This window comes from Echiichthys vipera (genome assembly GCF_963691815.1).
Source record: "Echiichthys vipera genome assembly, chromosome: 7".
Taxonomy (NCBI): Eukaryota; Metazoa; Chordata; class Actinopteri; order Perciformes; family Trachinidae; genus Echiichthys; species Echiichthys vipera.
The window spans coordinates 14,130,814-14,151,846 of record NC_139832.1 but is presented as its reverse complement, the minus strand read 5'-3'; the positions used below and the strand labels follow the sequence as shown (position 1 = coordinate 14,151,846).

Below are 21,033 nucleotides of genomic sequence, written 5' to 3'. Positions count from 1 at the left end.
TGGACTCTCTTTCTCTAGTAGCAGAATATTTTGTCTTGTTATTTATCATAGCCTGTAACACTAAGCCTAAGTGTCCCTGTTAGTGGGCATGTAGAAAATGAAAGTCTGTACCTATAAAATAAGACCTTATATGTTTTTTCTTTGACAGTACCGCCAACAAGGTTATGTTCTCAGTTCAGTTTGTCAGGATTACAGAAACAATACTGGCACAATTTTCGTGAAACTTGGAGGAAGAGTGTATCACGGGCCAAGCAAGAACCCATTCATTTTTGGGGCAGATCCGAACCACGGGGCAGATACACAAATCATTTTTCACTTTCGTTAACATTGCCAGATAGGACATGACCTTGGCGGTGGTCTGGAGAGTGCCCCTCTCGTTAAGGTTGTAATCTGTATGAGGAGGCCGTGAAAACGGAATAATACGTTTACAAAAGTCCTTTCAATCCGGAAACTAAAATCTTACTGGAATGTCTGCTCCAAAAACAGATTTTCATATCATAAAGCCCCTCTGAGCGGGATATGGTCTCAGTGTCCCTGTGCCTGACTCCTGCTTACAAACACATTAGGTAACTGTGTGTTTCAGAGCGTTTGGTATCAGGGTTACCACCGGGCTTTTCCTGTCCACGACCTTAATCTAAAGCCAAACCAGCGCCGTGCCCGGAGAGAAATAGGTCTCTGTGTCATCTGGTTGTACTGTGTTGAAATTAATAACATGGACGGGTCATCGTTCCACACAAAGAGCCGACATCAAAGTCAAACCAGCTGATCCATTTATCTGCTATCAGATTTTGTTCAAATAAGAGCTATAAATCACACAGTACAAAGGTGATGAAGTGAGGCTACAATGCCTCGTCTTTAATGGAGTGTTTTAATTATCAGTACACTGATGGTAGGAACCTCAAAGCCCTAAAGAAGGCTCAGAAGCTGTTATTGCACTTTCTGACACAATGCTCTTCATTTTCACCTTCAACAGACCGTTTCCTGTAAAAATTGACCATTAATAATAATAATAATAAATCTATACTATAAAGTTTAACCAATATACATTGTATAGTATGGCTATGTACAGCACTGCATTCATGCAAATTCATTTATGGCTTTTACTGCATGAAACAGTTCATACTCTTCATTGCAGATGTGTAAAACTACAGTTGTGCATATTGTAATCACTTGTATTAAAGCTTTTACATTTTCTGACTATATTGTGAAACTCACTATTTTGAGCGTGGAGGTGTCATAACTAAGTAAAGCACAAGTCAGGCTAACATGACGCATAAGACTGCAGCTGCTTCATTTGTGTGTTTACACACAAGGCATCTAGAACAGGTAGTGCACCAACAAAATTAAGGCCATGCTGAGACAAAAAGTCTGTGGTGTTTGAGCCGATAACTGAAAGTAACCAAGAGATACTAGTGAGCATTATATTAATGTAAGAATAAAGAGAACAACCCAAATACTTGACTTGATAATTGTTCTGTGGAAACCACATGGATATTGTCAATCTCACGGTAGAACTATCACATTACATAGTTATATAAGTATGTAATACTTGAGGTAAGAGACCAACTAAACTCTCTAAACGGCTTTCATGCATTGTGCTCATCTTTTCAACAGACTACCTGGAACATGATACATAGTCTATTCGTATTAACATGACAAGTTGTGTGTTCTCCACCGGGGAGGTTCAGAAACAGAAACAATTCTCCACACCAGTAGAGAGAATTACTTGAGGCCTGCAGTGTAACGGGAAATATATTTTACATATCTGTGAATAATAAACACATTTTTACTTCTTTCTTACTGTGCTGGTTAAACTCTGTCTTATTGGATTAAAGTGGCACAAGAACATTTTCGGCTTCCTTTGTTGATCGACCTCTGCTGCAGCAATAATGCTGTACAACCTCTGCTACAAATACTGATCCAAGACCTGTTTGTTACCACAGTTTAACCCTGACCTTGATTAATTAAGGTCCTGGGATCATGCCGTCCTGTCGGGTGTTTCAGCAGACTGTCAGGTCCTCTAGCCCTGGTCAGTGAGGTAGAAACCTAACTTGGCCACAGTCATCTCTCTGCGGAGACGCATCACCTCCCAGAACATCTGCTCCGCTGGACGACAGAGACAACAACAACAGAAACAACACAGCTGCCTGAATAATGTCCTTATTGGCAAAGTAAAAAAGGAAAAACAGACTCCTTCTATGAAAAGCACATAATGTCAAATATTGTACATGTTAGTGTTACTAAACTTACCATCGTGTCTCACCAGGCCCTGCTGGATGTAGCGTATATAAGTAAAAAAATTGCAAACAGCCGTGATCTGGAAAGATGAAATTAGGACAAGGTCACATGTAGCAACACTTGACAGCAGTGTGTCTAAAGAAGGTTACAGAGATTAAGTGATGGTTACCCGTGCTCGGCTGGAAGGAGAAATGTAATAGTAGCTCCCCTTGTCGCCAAGTTTAATACGATGTCGGCAGAGCCGCGACACGCCGCTTAATGCACATTTTCTGCAAAGAGAAAGATCAGCTGTTAGACAGTCACAGCGACAACATGGATACACAAAGTCATTGTTTTATCACAGCAAACATGAGTTACATCTTATCAGGTACTATCAACAATGACATTACGTCTAAATAAGAGAGAACACATTCCAGGTGCAAATTCATTTTTAGTACAGAAACAAAACAATAGTAGTGCACAATCAGAGTTAGAGTTAGAAAAGGTTGATTAATTTATATCCAGACATGCAGAACTTATTAATTTACAGATTTGTTTGCAACTTTGCGGACGTCCGGATAGGCAGACTTAATTTCATGCTACAGTACTTTGTGTTAGTGAAAAGCTGAACAGGTGATCCTGAGAGGACTTACGTCTCTATTGCTGCCCTAAAGCCACTGGAAAGAAAAGATTTTTTAAATCTATGATTAGAAATGTGCCCGTTGATTAAACCCCCTCGTATGGTAAGACAATGAAAAACCTTCAGCTATGACCACTGATCATCAGGGGAGAATACAAAACCAAAGAAGAGTGAATTGACAATGTTGACTTAGCCATTGATTAGCAGTGAATGGTGAAAGAGAGGACAGGATGATAGACGTTTTGTAGACGTGAGAACTCACTTCGGGCCGCCACACTCAATAGCTGAAGCTTTAACCATCGGTAATGCTGACATGGCAACAGGCTCGATAGTTAAAGAGTTGTTTTCCACTGCATTCTGCACCAGCTGTGACAGCTGTGGAGAACAGTAATCAATAATGTTAACACAACTTTCCACACTGAAATATAACAAGTGTTGTTTAAAGAAACAGTGAGATTCTGACCTCAGATCTGGTGAAGGAGAGGCAGGGTCCGATGTCTTCTCTGTAGATGCGACTCAAGAACGCAGAGGAGCGCTCGACACTTGGATTCTCCTTCCACATCAAAAACTCTGCATACAGAACCGAGTCCATCTGCCAAAAAAGAACTATTCATGACTCACTGATTAAAACTGCCTGTCAGAGGTTTCAACTACAGAAAGCTAAAGACCCCCCTCTCCCCATCCCCCACCCTACCCGATATAACCCCATTAAATTACAGAAGCTTGCAAAGGACAAAATCACATTTTAAAAACAGACATGTGAACTGGCTTACCAACTCAGTAAATATAATATAGAGCAAAATGCAAAAAGATTTGTAATTTGCTTTTGAGTTTGAGAACTGGATTTTAAATAGTGATGGACAGATTAATTTTGAGATAATCTGCATCAGCTGATAAGGCCATAATCAAAAATGTCTGCAGACACATCAGCCTTGTCACTGTAACTGCTGCAGAACAAAGTTAGCTCTCCCCTGGTGTCAGTTTTGCTACTTTACGCTAGCAAGCGTAAAGTAGGATAACGATGACCTGGACGAATGAGAACATTCACAGGCTTATTGCACAAGAATTTGGGTCGGAAACCCTGAAAACGGTGCGGGAACATGAAAGGTTGGCTCGGAAAATTGCAGATTACAGAAACCACCTACGGTTCAGTCTGAGATGCAAACAACAAAGGCTTACACCAACTAGCCTATGTTTGAATTCCACTATGAGAGGGCATAGAGTGGAGAAAATCATAGAAAAGGCTCAAAACCAACTCCTCGGTGAGCGAATAAGGCAGGTCAATTTCACCATTGAAGGGCTTAAAGAGAAAGCGGACCTCTCACTCCAGAAACTCACATCAATCCTACCTGTCTCTATCATGGAAAGAGTTGTGGATTTCACCCAGAAAGCCCAACTATCGCAACACAACAAGAGCAAAGAGAGACAAACCAAGAAATTTCACAATTTGCAATCCCGGGACACTGGCAAAAACACAGAAATACTCACTTGGAGGCAAAAAAATGACTTTCCAGCAAAGGAAGCAACACAAAACAGATGGGTTAAGAATTTGTCGGACAGAGATCTTTCCCACCCAGAGAAGGAGGTCTTAGCCAAGGGCTTGAACTTTGCCATGACACCAAAAGAGGTACCCGTTGTGGAGTTGATTACGGCTACGGAATCAGCTATAAAGAAAAACAACCTTAATGGAACTGAGGCTGAACAGCTAAGGTTGAAAGTGTCAGCAGCGTTGTCCCAGGCTAAGGTCCCCCCATCCAACCTCACCATTGAGGAGAGAAAAGCAGTAACGGCACTGAGCAAAGACCACAGCATCACTATCCTTCCAGCAGACAAGGGTAGATGCACAGTTGTTCTCAATACAACTGATTATCAGGCAAAGATCTCTGCATTACTCAGTGACTCTAACACTTATGAAACTCTGAAACGAGACCCTACCAGCGGTTACAAAAAGAAGGTGATAGAATGTCTACAGCAACTACAAAAAGAAGGAGTCATTAGCAAACCACAGTATTACAGGCTTTACCCCCAGGACTCAACCCCCTGCTTATATGGACTCCCAAAAATCCATAAAGAAGGGGCCCCGCTCAGGCCCATTGTCAGCAGCATAAACTCGGTCACTTATAACATTGCCAAGCATGTTGCCAATATTCTGGCACCACTGGTGGGAAACACCCCACGCCACATCCAAAACTCCATGGACTTTGTGAACAAAGTCCGAGACCTAAAAATGGATCCAGATGAAACCATGGTGTCCTACGATGTGACTTCCTTGTTCACCTGTATTCCAACCATGGAGGCCTTGGCCACGGTAAGAGAGCGGCTCACACAGGACATTTCCTTACAAAACCGAACAAATCTCAAACCAGACCACATTTGCCAACTTCTGGATTTGTGCCTGAATACCACATATTTCCAGTTTAATGGCATTTTTTACAGACAGAAACACGGCTGTGCCATGGGTTCACCAGTATCCCCTATTGTGGCAAATCTGTACATGGAGGAGGTAGAGGGCAAGGCGTTGAACTCCTTTAAAGGAGTAACCCCAAGCCATTGGTTCAGATATGTGGACGACACATGGGTTAAGATCAAATCCAAAGAGGTGCAAACTTTTACTGAACATATCAACTCAGTGGACAGAAACATCAAGTTCACCAGAGAGGAAGTTAAGGACAACAGCTTGCCCTTCTTGGACTGTGACGTCCATATGGAGAATGACAGGAGCCTCCACATAGGGGTATACAGAAAACCCACTCACACGGATCAATATCTACTTTTCGGCTCTCACCACCCTTTGGAACACAAGCTTGGCGTTATCAGAACACTGCAACATAGAGCTGATAACGTATAACAGCTCACAGGCTCAAGGGGAAGAACGCAAGCACCTGAGAGGCGCCCTCACAACTTGTGGCTGCCCCAGCTGGACCTTTGTTAAAACGGCAGCTGCCTCCAGAAAGAAAACCAAAGTGGTTGAGAAAGAAAAAGATAACAGGAGAAACAACATAGTCATCCCATATGTGGCTGGGGTATCGGAGAAACTCAGGAGGATTTTCAACAAACACTGCATCCCTGTGTATTTCAAACCCGGTAACACACTCAGACAGAGACTAGTACATCCGAAGGACAGAACACCACACCACCACAAAAGCAACCTGGTTTATGCTGTCCAATGCAACGAGGAATGCAAAGATCTTTACATTGGAGAAACAAAACAACCACTGCATAAACGCATGGCCCAACACAGGAGAGCTAACTCCTCAGGCCTGGACTCGGCTGTCCACTTACACCTCAAGGAGAAAGCCCACTCCTTTGATGACAGCAATGTCTAAATCTTGGACAGAGAGGACAGATAGTTTGAAAGAGGAGTAAAAGAAGCGATCTATGTAAAAGTGGAGAAACCATCGCTAAACAGAGGAGGGGGTCTGAGACACCACTTATCTCCAATTTACAATGCCGCCCTTTCATCCCTTCCCAGGAGATTCAACAATCTAACCTCAAAGGACAACTGTTCACACATGGCCCGGGTGACCCCAACGACTGTCGTTCAGACTCAATAGAGCACTAACGAAGTCGAAACCAACTGCCCACCAACGACTGTCACTCTAACGACGGGCGTGGGCACTTGGAGCACAAAGGGTGTCAGTGACATCATCGGCCTTGTGAGAGGTTAAATACCTGGATCTCCACACCAGTTAGTTGGACCAGTCCCAGCCTGGTCAGATGCGTACATGAACTGATGAAGCCTCTTGGATGAGAGGTGAAACGTCTTCCTAGACAAACAACCAGTCCAGTTGATTTTGACTGAAATTGCTTTGAGGATAACGATGACCTGGACGAATGAGAACATTCACAGGCCCTAGCAAGCCTTCAACCAGCTAAACTAGCTTACAGGCTTGAAAGGGTTATTGTATGGGCGTCCCCCGCCCCCACTTTCACCCCTGACGAGTAAAACATTTATCCGATGTGTCATTTGTGAAGGTTGTGGGACAGTAAGCAAGTGTGAAGAAGTTTAAGGGAAATCCACACAAGAAAAAAAGTTTTGAAAACATTATTATAACATACAACTAAACACAGACTCAACAGAGACAATGCAGAGAATAACATTTAAATACATTTTCAATTAAGTTCAGCAATCTTGTGTTTCATTTGTTAGCAGTTAGATTTTATAAAAACATTATATCGGCATTATACGTCGGTTATCAGGCACCTGCTCTCTAAATATTGGCAACTGAAAAACTATATTGGTCAAACACTAATTTTAACTGCCTTTAACAGCTGAAAGCAAGGCGTCCCAGCACCTTTCCAAATGATCATTAAATCATTGGTATTGATCAATAAACCTATAAACATCAGCTGACAACATGTTAGTTATTAAGAAAGGAAAAGAAAACAGAAGCAAACATGTAATTTGTCATAGAGATAGAGTGTATTATTATTATTATTATTATTAATATTATTATTATTATAGGAATAACATGCTCATTGTCGCATAAAAGCATTAAAACAGTTACAGAAAGCAGATAAATATTAAAGACTTATGATGCCTGGGCGGAGGGATGCAGTTACCTGTCTGCAGTCAGTGCCCAGCCCTTCCCCCCGCTCCTGCCAGTAACGGTCAAAGGTCACACTGACAGACTGGCCAGGAACCAGGCAGAGTATCAGAGAGAGGAGAGCAGGAACAGCAGGCTGAGAGAGGAAAAGACACCAGAGACAGAGAGGAAGAACAAGTCAGGGAGAGGTTAGTACTGAGAGAAAGGAAAAAAGCAAAGGGAACATGAAGGACCAGTGACTGGAAACGAGAATGAAGAGGAGAAATATGCAGAAAAGAGGAGAGAGGTAAATGTGCAAGCGTTAGTCAAGTTACCTCTCTGTCCTCTTTGGCGGCAGGCTGTATGGAAACCGTGGAGGGTTCTGGATTTCCAGGTGAGGATGGAAAGGCACCGCTTGCGCTCTTGTTGCGGATATGGCCTCCCACATGTTTGTACGCTCCCCTGGCTCCTGAAGACTGCAGCTGTGGATGCAGCTGGCGATTTGGTGAAGAAGGCGTTGATGTCAACACCAGAGTCTTGAGTGCAGTCACCTCTGCTTGCAGAACATCAATCTGGGAGGCAGAAAAGGTGCAGAAGAAGAAAACAAGAGAATTGGGGAAGTGATGAAAGTCTAATTAGTAACTTTATTGTTAAAATCTAAAAGAAAAACTACTTAGAATAGCAGCCGCAATTTTTTTAAGTAGCTCAGCTGCTATGAAGGAGTTTTAATAGGACAAAGGGTCATGAAAATCACTCTGCTCAAGAAACATCACCTTAAGTTTTAAATGCAGTACAGAAACAAAAGACAACATCACACACCTTTCCCTGAGCCTCCTTCAGTTGTTTCTCCGCTGCTGCTTGTTTGACGTTAGCTTCATGCACCATCTTGTGAGCTTCCTGTTGTGATGAAGATGAGACATTAACACTGGGTTCGTTCTCCAACTACACCGTGGTTTCAAAAATGGAATTCTGATATCTCGGATCAAAAGTTGTCCTTGATAATTCACGAATGTTCAACAGTGTATCTGTTTAAAAAAACACTTGGACACTTTGGGAAGCAAAACAAGCTGCAAACAATATCACAACAACACAGAACATGTATATCTGAGTAGGTAAAAGTGTGTTTGTATAAATGTCTGTGTATGTACATATATATATTTATTTTTTATTTTTTTTAATAGATTTTTTTATAAACAAGTACTATTCTAGTAATCAATATTTCTATTAAAAAATTCAATAAAACAAACATTCACTGGTTTCAGAATTGAAGATTATGGTGCTTTCCTCATTTTTATATCATTGTAAATCAAGTATATCTGAGTTTTAGACCATCACAAAAAAAACTAGACATCTGGAAAATCATTTCCTATTTTCTGAGGTTTAATAGATCAATTGAAACAAAATGATCATTGTCGTCATTGAACTATTCCAGCTTAATATGTTGTTTCTCTACAGTGGAAAAGCTTTTAGTAGATGTTTTCACTGAACTGCGTATTGGGAATTTGAAGACTCCCTCATCATCAGGATCTGAGTGTCAAAATGACAGCGCGGTCAGGAGTCAGCAGAGAGCGATAGTTACTGCTTACCTCAAAAAGACTGGCAGTCAGCTCCTCCAGCTCCTGCTCCAGCTGATTCCTGACCTGCGACAGACGCTCACACTCCTTGTCCTTTAGTTTCAGTTCCTGAAATGTGTAGGAGAAAAGGTCACAGCCACATTTAACAAGGAAGGACATTTGCATTGTCAACTTTTTTTTTCAGGTCACACAATGCTTTGTGTGCCTGTGTGTGTCATAGCAAAAAAGTAGGTTACAACACCCTCTTTGCAGCATCTAGCTGTTCTCTGAGGATCTCCGAGCCCTTTTCTCTGATTTCTTTCTCTTTGATTTCCAGGGAGGAGCTACGAAGCCGGGAGAGGTCGCCATGGTCCCTGGCTGAGGTGGGCCCAGCCTGGCCTCCGCCCTCCACCCTGGACTTTGGCTCTGGATCCAGATCTACCAACCTTCACACAATAAGTATGGTTAGTGAGGGAACATTCAGATTTCACGTTCACTCCTTAAACTGGGATGCTATAAAGATAGTTTAGGATATCACGTTGATGTAATGATAATTTTAACCATTTGCTTTGTTTTGTAGGTCACTGTGTGCATGTTTTAAGTGTTGATGCCAAGAGCTGCAGATGTAAATGAACTTTTAAGATAACTATGGTAGACGTTTAATGTTGACATCACATTGCAACATGTTTGGTTAATAATGTACTTACAAATAAAACAATTAGATTTTTTGAGTCTTCACAAATGGTTAAACCCTAATGGGGAACATAAAACCACTTAGTCATCATTTTCATGTAGGAAGGGGTCATATGGGTAAAACAGAGATGATCATCCTCAAACATCCGATACTTAATGTACATTCAGTTGTTTATTAAGTACACCTAGCTAAAACAAATAAATCCTACCAGCATTATGGTAATAGTGTTCAGTTTTTAAGAAGCTGCAGTTTTGTGTTTTACTTTTAGCGTTTCTAATATTTTGTCTACCCCATTTATAGCCAATGTTTTCAAAAAATACATCGGCCCAGATGATTCGTGGGCATAGGATGTATCACAGGGCTGTTGATACTGCGTTAGTTTTAGCCATCTATATCTAATAAACTGGCAACTGAGTGTTATTCACTACAGTATATGTCAAGAATTTGGATGCAAAATAAACAATTTAAAATATTTAAAACATTAGATTGTACTAAAAACAATACTTTACCTTTTAAATATGAAGTTAATTAAAAATATTTTCCACTTCAGCTTTCAAACATTTTCTTATCATCAGTTTTGACCAGGGGGCTTCAATGGTTTTTGAGGCCAAGGACCCCTTTGCTGAAGCAGGGACCCCCCACTACAAATATTGTATTAAATGGAGTTGCATATTAAACTGGGCCTAACAGCTAGGGTGGCCTAAAGCCCATACACACAGCTTTTTATGCTTTGCTTTTAAGATATTACAATGATCATTATTAACATTAAATCATATGTTAATGTGATAACTTTGCATTCATGTTAATGTACATTTTCAGCAATATTTATGGAAAAAAACGTCTGAAAGATTATCAAACTATTTAGCGAACCCTACAGTAACTCTGAGGACACCGGGGGTCCCGGACCCCCTGTTTAGGATCTCTGGTTTTAGACAGCAGCATCGTGTCTGAAAACACCTAAATATTTTGCTTCACAGCTCTTAAACATCACAAACATTTGATTGACAGCCTCTTAATAATGAATCATTGTCTGATTGGAGCTGCAGCTGGTGAGTGAAATCACTTACAGACCTCTGAGGGGACCCCGGACCAGAGGTTTAGCCCCTCGGCCACTTAATTAGTAAACCTCAACATTCACCCACAAACTTCATGCTCCAAACTTTTAATAACCGAGGTCACACACAAACATTAACAGGGCTGTTAGCTGTTTAGCTAGCTGTTAGCTAACAGTTGCAACTTTTTTAGTCCGGGGATGTTTCCCCTCAGTGCCCGCCCTTACCCTGTCGGTGTCCAGGATAGCAGACAACCTCCCACCCTCTCTGTATCGGTCCTGTCTTCTCCCCTCCAGTGTCCTTCAGTTGTTGTTGTTGTTATTGTTGTTGTTAGGATATCAAATGCTGAGCTCACATCAGCTGGTTTCAGTTGAACTAATCTCAGCCGTTTTAAATCAGCGTTGGAATGCGGACGATGACGTAGACAACCGTCAACAGCAGCGTTCAGACGTTAACGTTAAAAAAAAGACGTTAAAAGTGTTTTGTTAACACTTTCCAGCCACGTCCTTCATTTTTTTCTCTTTTCATCAACGCGTCCTTATATTCCAGACGAGAAAACCCCGACTCTGTGTGTCTCTGCTCCAGTTTCTGCCTCTTTCTCGCCGGTCACATGACAGCGCATCCACTCCCAACGCCCGGAGAGACAGCCCGGTCCACCGACACACTCAACCCAGCGTGGTGACACCCTTAGAGCTCACGTTTCTATGGTAACGCAATCGTAAAATCCGTGCTCCTCTCCAGTGTAACATTATTTCTGTTTCTCCTGTAATATTTCACCGGAATAATCGTGTTAATAATTTATTTTGGGGGGAAATATGAGCCCATTTTTTGTTTGTGGTTAATAAGGTGAAAGAAGTTCATCGGTGTTACCCGGTTAAATCCTTCTTTATCCATAACTTCCTATAAAAGAAACTTAAAAGATAATTTAATGGTTGCTTTGTAATTGCGTTTTTTCATGTATTGTTGTTAAATCTTTACACATTTGTCCATTTACATATTATATACTCCATTTATTTGCTTTTATATTGTATGTTATTAATTTTTGTTATCATATATAATTTGTTACTATTAACTTGTTATTTCTTTATGTACTTTTTTATTTTTTATTTCTTGTAGGTTAATTTTGTGTTTCTTTATAATATTGTGAATTTTTAACATTATTTAGGTGGAGGCTTCAAATAAGCCCACTGGGTTTTCTGCCTCTTCGTGCACTGTATGTTATTTCTCTTCTTTGTCAGTATTTGTGTATTTTTTTAAATTGTACCAAATAAATAAAAACCTAAAAAAAAAAAACCTTATCAAATTCAAAAAGTTGATCTGGATCTGTGCCTTTTGTGGCTCCCAGACTGTTATTCACCTGTTTTGGAAATGTGAATGTACCCGTAAACTGTGGCAAGATACTTGTAGATTATATCTGCTGTGATTTTGAACTCCTCTTGAATAATGTCCCCTTTGGCTTTGTAAAGAGTATCGCTCCAGCTGAAAAAGGAAACTTTTTAATTCCTCTCACATTAATTATTGCACAGTTTACATCCACAAGTGTACATTTTCCAAAGTAAACCCCATGTTTTGTGTTTTCATGAAACAACTGGAGGTGTATTTCAAGTTAATATCCTCTGCATATAACAAGAAAGCTATCAACACTATAAATCTGTGCTCCCTCTTTAATATCTTTAATTCAATTTCATTTTCATTGCTCATGTCCCCTGGTGTATCTTACTTTTTTATCCTTTTTTAAAATGTATCATTATTATTTTTTTATCTCTATTAATGCGTGTATTCATTTAGTTGTAACGTCTGTCTGTTATCGATGTGATGCTCATGCACTGTTAGTCTCATCTCATCTCATCTTCATCCGCTTATCCGGGGTCGGGTCGCGGGGGCAGCAGCTTTAGCAGGGGACCCCAAACTTCCCTTTCCCGGGCCACATTAACCAGCTCTAACTGGGGGATCCCGAGGCGTTCCCAGGCCAGTGTGGAGATATAATCTCTCCACCTAGTCCTGGGTCTTCCCCGAGGCCTCCTCCCAGCTGGACGTGCCTGGAACACCTCCCTAGGGAGGTGCCCAGGGGGCATCCTTACTAGATGCCCGAACCACCTCAACTGGCTCCTTTCAACGCAAAGGAGCAGCTGCTCTACTACGAGTTCCTCACGGATGGCAGAACTTCTCACCCTATCTCTAAGGGAGACTCCAGCCACCCTCCTGAGAAAACCCATTTCGGCCGCTTGTACCCGCGATGTGCACTGTTAGTGTATTTTGTAAATCAATAATAAAGTTGATGAAAAACAAACACCTCATACAGTTATCTGTTTATCTGTGGGTGTGTGGGTGTGTGTGTGTGTGTGTGTGTGTGTGTGTGTGTGTGAGGCTCATCTGACCTCTTAAGACAATTTTGTATTTAAAGCCCAAACATTGTTTAGTTAACTAAAAGCAGAGATCTTCAAGTGGGTCCGCCAAAGTGTTTGATAATCTTTCCAATGTTTTTTTGTTGTTTTACTAAACTTGTCTGAAAATATACATTAACATGAATTCGTCGTATTATTAGCAAAGATATATTGGTGGGGAAAAAAATACATTTACGCAACCTTGATGATGGCTTATTGGCTTTTAGGCACTAAGGTAGCCATGCACAGATACAACTGAGCTGAAGGATTCAATGTGCCTTCTAAATGTATGTTTAACATTAATATATGATGTATAAATATATGAATATGTTAATAGTGATCATTGTAATATCTTAGTATTGTAAGCACCGTACAAAGTTGTGTGTACAGACTTTAGGCCGCCCTTACTGTTCGGCCAAATTTAATATGCAAATACGCTTCATCTCTCTCTTTCAGTGATATGGTCCTGATGTGAAGCATCCTCAACAAATTGTCTCCATGAGGTGCTGGACCCCAATTAAGCCTCCATTTCTCCCACTCTTTCTGCACCAAATACAGTTTTTCTTTGCTTCCTGTGCTAGAATACCTCAGATCTTCCATTGAGTAATTTGATTAAACACAATATACTGTACATGCCAAAAAAAAAGTTTCAATTGAAGCAAAAGCCAGATAACACAGAGTTAAGCTTACTGTAGTTTCCAGTATTAGCATTAAATAAATGCTTCATATAGTTCATATTTGCCTTACCTTTCCACTCTATGATAATCAACATTTAAAATTGTTATAATATATCATGATTTATCTATTTCCCTTAATTAAAATGTCTAACCACACGAGTGCCTGCCAGATAAATCAGTCAATATCAGCCTCTAGGGTGAAAAGTAAGTAAAAGGAAATTGCATTGCTAATACTAGGTCTTATCACATGTTTTGGTTAAAAGTATGGTCCTTTAATTGAAATGTAACCTGCCCTGCATTCAGCAGCTCTTCCATAACATGTACAGATCATTTATCAGCATCTCATTAAAAAGAAATTAAATAAAAGCACAACATAGTGCATTGTCCCATCACATGTGCAGCCCAAATCACTGCACTGTCTGAGCCAAAGGATTCCCTGCTTTCATGTAAGTTTTGTTATATTATATTATATTACATATATTTATATTTCAGTTAACCAGCAGATAGCCTAAAAACTGTGTACTTCAGTTTATTACTTAACACCTTCTCCTGCTAGTTTTTGCTAGCTAGTTGTTAGCATGCAGGATGTAGCTTGATTAAGCGTGCTAATTGAGGAGTTTTAATTAAAGCATTAAATTCTTCATTGTTAAGCATTGATTCTATACATTAGTTGTTCAGTTGAAACCCTAAGTTTGCACACAGCCCTTATTGTCGGCTCAAATGTTCAAAGTAAGCCTCTCTTTCCATGAGTTAACTTGCTAGCCAGCCAACTCAGCACATGGCACATTACACACTGTATGCGTTTGACAAATTAATGGCTTATGCGTCTGCTTATGATATGGTAAAATGTTTGTTTCTATCAGCACATGACATGTTAAACAGCCCGAACAAATAACCTGTTTATTTCCATTTTATTCCTGTTATTTCCCAGTAATTCAAATGTAAAGTTTCCACCTTGAAATCCCCTCTTTGCAACTTTAGTCCCACAAAGGGTTTCAATGCAAACTCCCATCCCACAGTAATGCAGCAACTCCTCTCACCCTGCAAATAAACCGTCACCACCTAAAAGAAGTTTAGTTGGGGTGACTGAGGGGACAGTGACTGTGTAACCGCAACATCCTTGGTTTGAGTTGCTTGATTTTTGTTGCACATGATCCTTCGTCTCTTTCTCTTCCCTCATTTCCTGTTGGCTCTCCACTGTACGCTCTAATAAAGGCAAAAAACCCAAACAAAACAAGTCCTGATCTGACCCCGCAGTGGGCCCACAGACTGAAAAAAAAATGTCTCTGTGTCTATGATGTTTTTCACTCCTTGGCTGTAACGCAAAACCCTCCTTTTAAACAAGCCCTTTGAGGGACCATCATGCAATGCTGGAGTTTTGATTAAATACAGACTTCTGTTTGCCTGTTTACATATGTGGTCATTCGATTTTACCACCTGGCTGATGGTCACACACATCATCAGTCCCAGTCTTCAGGAAGGGTAGAAGTTCGACTTTACGTCATGTCTAATTGAACCATGTGAGAAGATTTTTGTTGTTTGATAATTATGCAAAATTAAATGATAACTATCTCTTCTGTAGTACCAATACGGTGGAGGGTTAAGCTTTTGAACCCTTTAAATACAGCCATTGTGGTCACCTCCAATCATGTTAAGCCCATACAGATCAAACTCATCTTCTGTAACACTCACCGTCCAACAACGCAGCCTTCCTCCTCAGTTTCCCTGCTGCACTTTTGTCTGGCAGACGGCTGTCCCGTGACATCAGGTGTGCTGAAAAACACCGTAGAGGAATATACGGCTATTCCAGACCTCCCTACTTTGATGACTTCATATCCTGGGCTGGCTGTTGTTGAAGATGGAGGAGAAGAGGAAATCTGGATGCTGTGAATTCCCTCAAAGGCATCCATGAAACTAGCAGATGCCTCCACTGAACTTACATTCAATGCTCTGAGTGGTATTTAGTGATCCTGATGCCTGTGGGTGTTAAGGCACATACAGTGCAGAAAAGAAAGAGTTTAGACTGCCATTTAAAATCACATGAAAGCTAAAACAACCCTCACAGAGTCTTGCAGTACCCAGTGGCAAGGCATGACCTTTATTGTTTGAATAACTTACTCACGTCTCCCCCCTCTGAATACTGCAGAGTCAGAGGAGCTCAGGCTCTTTTATTTGCAGGTGATCATGCTAAAGGAATTCGTTTCATTGCAAGATACCCAGTGTAAACATAACTTTAACCTAAGTTCAGAAACAATATCATGCTCAAGTGTGACACACACACACACACATGTGGAGTGCGTGAGACTTAATCCAGGAGGATTTAAAGGGAAGGAAAATACACAGAATAGACTCACCAAAGTTCTCCAGTTGTTGCGAGAGCATCAAAAATCTGTCAAAAGTGCTGAAATTGTGCTTTGATAATCTCAAGATTGAACTCTGTCCGCACTTCGCCCCACTGTTGCTCTCCTGGTTAGACAGGAAGGGTTAATCACTAACACCTTTTGGCCAGTCAAAGCCCAACTGTACACATTTCTTCCAGCAGAGGGAGGGCGAACCCAGTCTCACCTGATCAAGAGTTTACCGTCAGTAAATCTGACGCTTCAAACATTAATGTTCCCTCTAGGTGTTCTGAAGTCAAGACATGATAACATGATATGGTGCGCCTGTGTCAAAGGAGGGAGGACCTTCAAACTTTGAAAGAAAATGGTTTCATAAAGAGTAATTTTTCTAAAATCTGAACATAAATACTCAGCGCTCATGCCTTTAACCAACCTAGTTGTGGCAGTGTTGGTGCTCTGCTGCCCTCAGATTTGTTCAGATTAACAGGACCCGGCGTCACAATGCAGCTTTGTTGCTGAAACAGATTAACACATCAAGTGACCGGAGGTGTAGGAGTCCCCCGCTCTTTTTCTTTCCTGCTTCCCCTTCTCCAGCGTTATTCCAACAGACGCTGCCAACACACAGTGAGGACGATGGCCAGACGTTTCCATATCGTGTGGTAAGTGATAACTTCACAGCCTTGTGTTTGAGACAATCACGTATTGTATGACCTGTTATAGCTCTGTGAGCCTCTCCTCAGATGTAGTGGTGTATTTAAGATCTATAAAATGAGGAAAATGTGATTTTAAGTGGTTAATCAGGCATGTAGAAACTGGAATATCAGTGAATCCACACATGGGAATTGTAAAGTAGAGCACATATGAAATAACTGCTAATAACCTGTTGATTTTCTTCTATCATTTTGAGATCTGTGACCGTGCTGGCCTCATGAGATCCAGGTTGATCGCTGACGTTGAGCTAAGACGAGACACAGACAACAACAACCACACTGGTTTCCTTCATGTCACGACACAGACAGCCAGCAAGCAGCAGCGATGACAGTAACGTACTCTCGCAGGGTTGCTGATGCAGGTCTGGGGACCTTCTTCCACCTGCTTCTGCGATGGAAGGGCAGCATCTATAAACTGCTCTACAGAGAGCTCATCATCTTCACTCTCCTCTACTACTCCTTCAGTGTTGTTTATAGGTACTCTAGCTGCTGATATCCATCCATTAGCAGTCTCTTACTACATCTTTTACTTGAGTTTGGCCCATACTGGATTTTTGAGGCCGTTACAGAGTTTTAAAAATCTGATATATCTTCTGATGTTTATTTTTTAACCTAAACATGTAAAACAGAAATAATATTAATAATAATACTTACAATGGACAGTTGGAACTTGTTGGAAAACAATGTTATTTAGACTCTTTTTAAATCATCTTAAACTTTGGCATTTCTGTACGGAGATTTCATGTTACTTATCATCTGACGTGGCAATACCGGTATATATCTGAAATAATATTGTCAGATGTCAGCCCCGGACAGATTTCTCAGCTCCAGTAATAACTTTATTTGTACAGCCCGATCGGTGTGGGAGTTTTTATACTGAAAAGTTGATTAAGTGTGAAGATTTATGATAAAAAAAGAGATGTTATACAATAAGTTTCGGTGAAAAACGGATTCATTTTTAATGTCCTAATTTATTTGTAATCATTTCTGCCGTATCCATATCTATCAAAAGTTATGCTGGACCAGAAAGTTCCACAGGCTCACCTCCCTGTGTTTTAGATGTGTGGCCTCACTAGATGTTTCCTGCAACAGGTTTGTGTTAAATGATGACCAGAAGAGGCTGTTTGAGAAGCTGTCGATATACTGTGACCGCTACGCTGAGCTCATCCCTGTGTCGTTTGTGCTGGGTGAGTTGAGGCTGATTGTTTTACTACTTTTAGATTTCAAGCCTAATCTAAACATGGAAACCATCGCAGAGAGGTTTTCATCTAATCATTTACTTTTTCTCCTTCTTTTTTTTTTCAGGCTTCTATGTCACCTTGGTCGTGTCCCGTTGGTGGGGCCAGTTTGAGAACGTCCCCTGGCCGGACCGCTTGGCAGCATTAGTGGGTGGTCACGTTCGTGGAGTTGACGAGGCCTCCAGGCTCACCCGGCGAACTCTGATGCGATACGCCAACCTCTCTGGTGTGCTCATCTACCGCTCCGTGAGCACAGCCGTCTACAAGAGGTTTCCCACCATGGAGCATGTGGTGCAGGCAGGTACGGCGTGGCGAAGAAAACACCAAAACTCCCTGTTGCTGGTCCTGCAAGTCTTCTTTCACATACAGCACAACCACACCAAAGCTGCTGGATCTATTTGTTTAAAGGTCCAGAAGAAACTGTGTGAACAAGTCCAGCATGGCACTGGATCAGACTTGTGTATGATGTGGTTGAACCATTTGTGCGTTACATGGCACTACTTTAGTGATGTATCAGCTGAGCTCAGAACTTGAACACATGCAAATGTCTGAATTCGTTCTCCTTCATTTCTTTGCTGTGTTTGCAGGTTTGATGACGTCGGAGGAGCTGAGGCACCTGGAGGACCTGCGCTCTCCTCACAACAAGTTCTGGGTTCCCTGCATGTGGTTCGTCAGCCTGGCTCTGAGGGCTCGGACTGAGGGCCGCATCAACAACGACGTGGCACTCACAGCCATTCTCACCGTAGGTCTTCATCTGTCTGCAGGCCACAACAGCCTGAACAGCTTTACGTGGCAATTCTAGCTCTGAAACATTTTCTGAAATTCTTTTTTTTGCTTTTTCCCCCTCTGTTCAGGAGTTGAATAGTTTGCGGGCAAAATGTATGAAGCTGTACGGTTACGACTGGATCAGTCTGCCTCTTGTCTATACTCAGGTGTTGATATACTGTGATTTCATTTGTTGATACATGTCCAATGATTAGGCTTCAAAAAAGAAATAACTGCTAATGAGCTGCTGGTAGGATAAAAAGAACGTGATTTTGTGCGCACAATCATCATCAACATCATCATCTACATAAAATTACTAACTCAGTTTGATCACATGAGCAAAGAAGCAATACAAACACTTTATGAGAGACTTAGCTGTGAAACGCACCTGACTAATCTCTTAACTAGGTGGCGACAGTGGCGGTCTACAGCTTTTTTCTGGCTTGTCTGATTGGTCGTCAGTTCCTGGATCCAGCTCAGCGTTACCCTGGTCACGATCTTGACTTCTACGTGCCTGTTTTCACCCTGCTGCAGTTTTTCTTCTACGTCGGTTGGCTGAAGGTGAGGAACGGCACAATCGTTTTTATGATCAAATCACACTGATGCTGCAAAATAATTGTTATTAATTTGTTCTCCTGGCTGTGATGTGGTCTTTTCTGCTCGTGGTCTCAGGTGGCTGAGCAACTCATAAATCCTTTTGGTGAAGACGATGACGACTTTGAAACCAACTGGCTCGTCGATCGCAATTTACAGGTTTGGATTCAAACTATCTGCAGCTTTTTCATCAGCAGACAGAGGCTGTCTTGTTCTACCTGCTGTGGTTTCTGTTCTCTCCCAGGTGTCCTTGTTGTCTGTGGATGAGATGTACGACAGCCTGCCGCTGGTTGAGAAGGATGTGTACTGGAACGAGTCCGAACCTCAACCTCCATACACTGCTGCCAGTGCTGAACACCGCAAACCCTCCTTCATGGGTTCAGCCTTGGATATCAGGTTCAATAATGTCTTTATTTTCTGGCAGACAATTCTTAAATACTGAAAAATACTCTCCTACTCATCATTTAACCACCTGTTTAATCTTAACTAGTGTTCCTAAGGAGGAGATGGAATTTCAGTCCAATCTGGAGCAAATCAAAGAAAATGAGGAAGCCAACTACTCCACCCCGCTGCTCGGAGGGCTGGGTCGCCTCCTCGGTGTCCAGTCCCCTAACTTTCCTCGCTCGTCCCGCGTCTCTCTGCTGCGCCGCCGCCCTGGGGCTCCACTAAGCCGCTTCCCTCTTTACCTGCCATCCACCCCGAGTCAAGGCCGCCAGCCTTTGAACCACGAGCGAGATCCAGACTATGCCTTCTCCAACATGCCCTTGTATGAGAGACCGGGTTTCTACAGCTGCCCGCAGACACCCATCCACTGCGTGCCTCCTGCGGTGCCCCGCCCTCGACCTGCCCGGCGAACACAGAACGAGTGGGACCGCAGCTGCAGCTCCCTTGCTCATCCCATGGTGGGTTCACAGCTGCTGCCTCCCGACACCCCCAACCACGTCCCCCTACCGCCATCCTCTGCCTTCCCCTGGCTGAGTGCAGACGGTGAGGTGCCAAGTGCCCCCACCTTCTCCTTCCCCGACCCTCCACCTGAACTCTGCCCTATATCTAAACTCAGACCTGGACATGGCCTGCTGTCCCGCCGCCCTCCACCTCCCCGCCTTACTCTGGACACCCTCCCCTCTACCGACAGCCAGCCCGGACCCCAAAGTGCTCGGGCGGCCGGAAGTGGAGGAGAACGGGTGTTCTCATTCACTCCTCCTTCTCGCACAGCGGCAGCAAATCCCGGTAATCCCAACAGCAGCTCTAGCAGCATTAATGCAACAAGCACCAACAGCGCTGGCCCGGCAGGAAGTCTCTGCAACGGCACAAGTCACACTAATTTTAGTAACCATGGGAACTTGAGGGCAAGCAACGGGGGCACCAACGGCGGGTTGAGCAATAACACGAACACGGTTTCCACCTCAGCATCATCGCAGCAGGAAACCAATCAGCAGCACTCACCCAATGATTCAGGAATCTCATTGGCTGAAGGGGATCTGCTGGGTGTTATGGTGGACGGTGCAGCGAACAAGGCGGCAGGAGGGAGGGAGAAGGACTGAGAAAAGATGGTGCAACAGACTTTTTGTATCACGCGGCATTCAAACTATTTCATAGAAACAGGAAGTGACCTAAGGTGCTTCTGAACTGAACATTACAGAA

At 42.2% G+C, this 21,033-nt stretch overlaps 2 protein-coding genes across 4 annotated transcripts; one reads left to right on the top strand and one right to left on the bottom strand.

Annotated features, from left to right (window-relative positions):
* Positions 1-872: 872 nt before the first annotated feature.
* Positions 873-11,126, bottom strand: rab3il1 (RAB3A interacting protein (rabin3)-like 1). 3 transcript variants are annotated; one of them, XM_083917361.1, is made up of 12 exons: positions 10,910-11,126; positions 9,199-9,382; positions 8,970-9,065; positions 8,203-8,280; positions 7,719-7,955; positions 7,421-7,540; positions 3,321-3,449; positions 3,120-3,232; positions 2,871-2,894; positions 2,408-2,507; positions 2,251-2,317; positions 873-2,106 (listed from the first exon to the last, which is right to left on the bottom strand). In XM_083917361.1, exons 4-12 carry the CDS (start codon positions 8,266-8,268, stop codon positions 2,021-2,023), a joined length of 942 nt encoding a protein of 313 aa, XP_083773487.1. In that variant the 5' UTR covers positions 8,269-8,280; positions 8,970-9,065; positions 9,199-9,382; positions 10,910-11,126; the 3' UTR covers positions 873-2,020. The 3 variants fall into 3 exon arrangements, with proteins under 3 accessions (XP_083773487.1, XP_083773485.1, XP_083773486.1); XM_083917359.1 differs by lacking the exons at positions 7,421-7,540; positions 10,910-11,126 and having other exon boundaries at positions 9,199-9,232; XM_083917360.1 differs by lacking the exons at positions 2,871-2,894; positions 7,421-7,540; positions 10,910-11,126 and having other exon boundaries at positions 9,199-9,232.
* Positions 11,127-17,117: 5,991 nt separating this feature from the next.
* On the top strand, positions 17,118-20,933 carry best1 (bestrophin 1; the record flags this gene model as incomplete). The annotated part of the gene is made up of 9 exons (XM_083917215.1): positions 17,118-17,269; positions 17,885-17,979; positions 18,098-18,331; positions 18,618-18,772; positions 18,885-18,962; positions 19,204-19,356; positions 19,468-19,548; positions 19,634-19,785; positions 19,880-20,933. The coding sequence occupies 9 exons, from the start codon at positions 17,118-17,120 to the stop codon at positions 20,931-20,933; spliced, it is 2,154 nt and encodes a 717-aa protein (XP_083773341.1).
* Between the last annotated feature and the right edge of the window lie 100 nt (positions 20,934-21,033).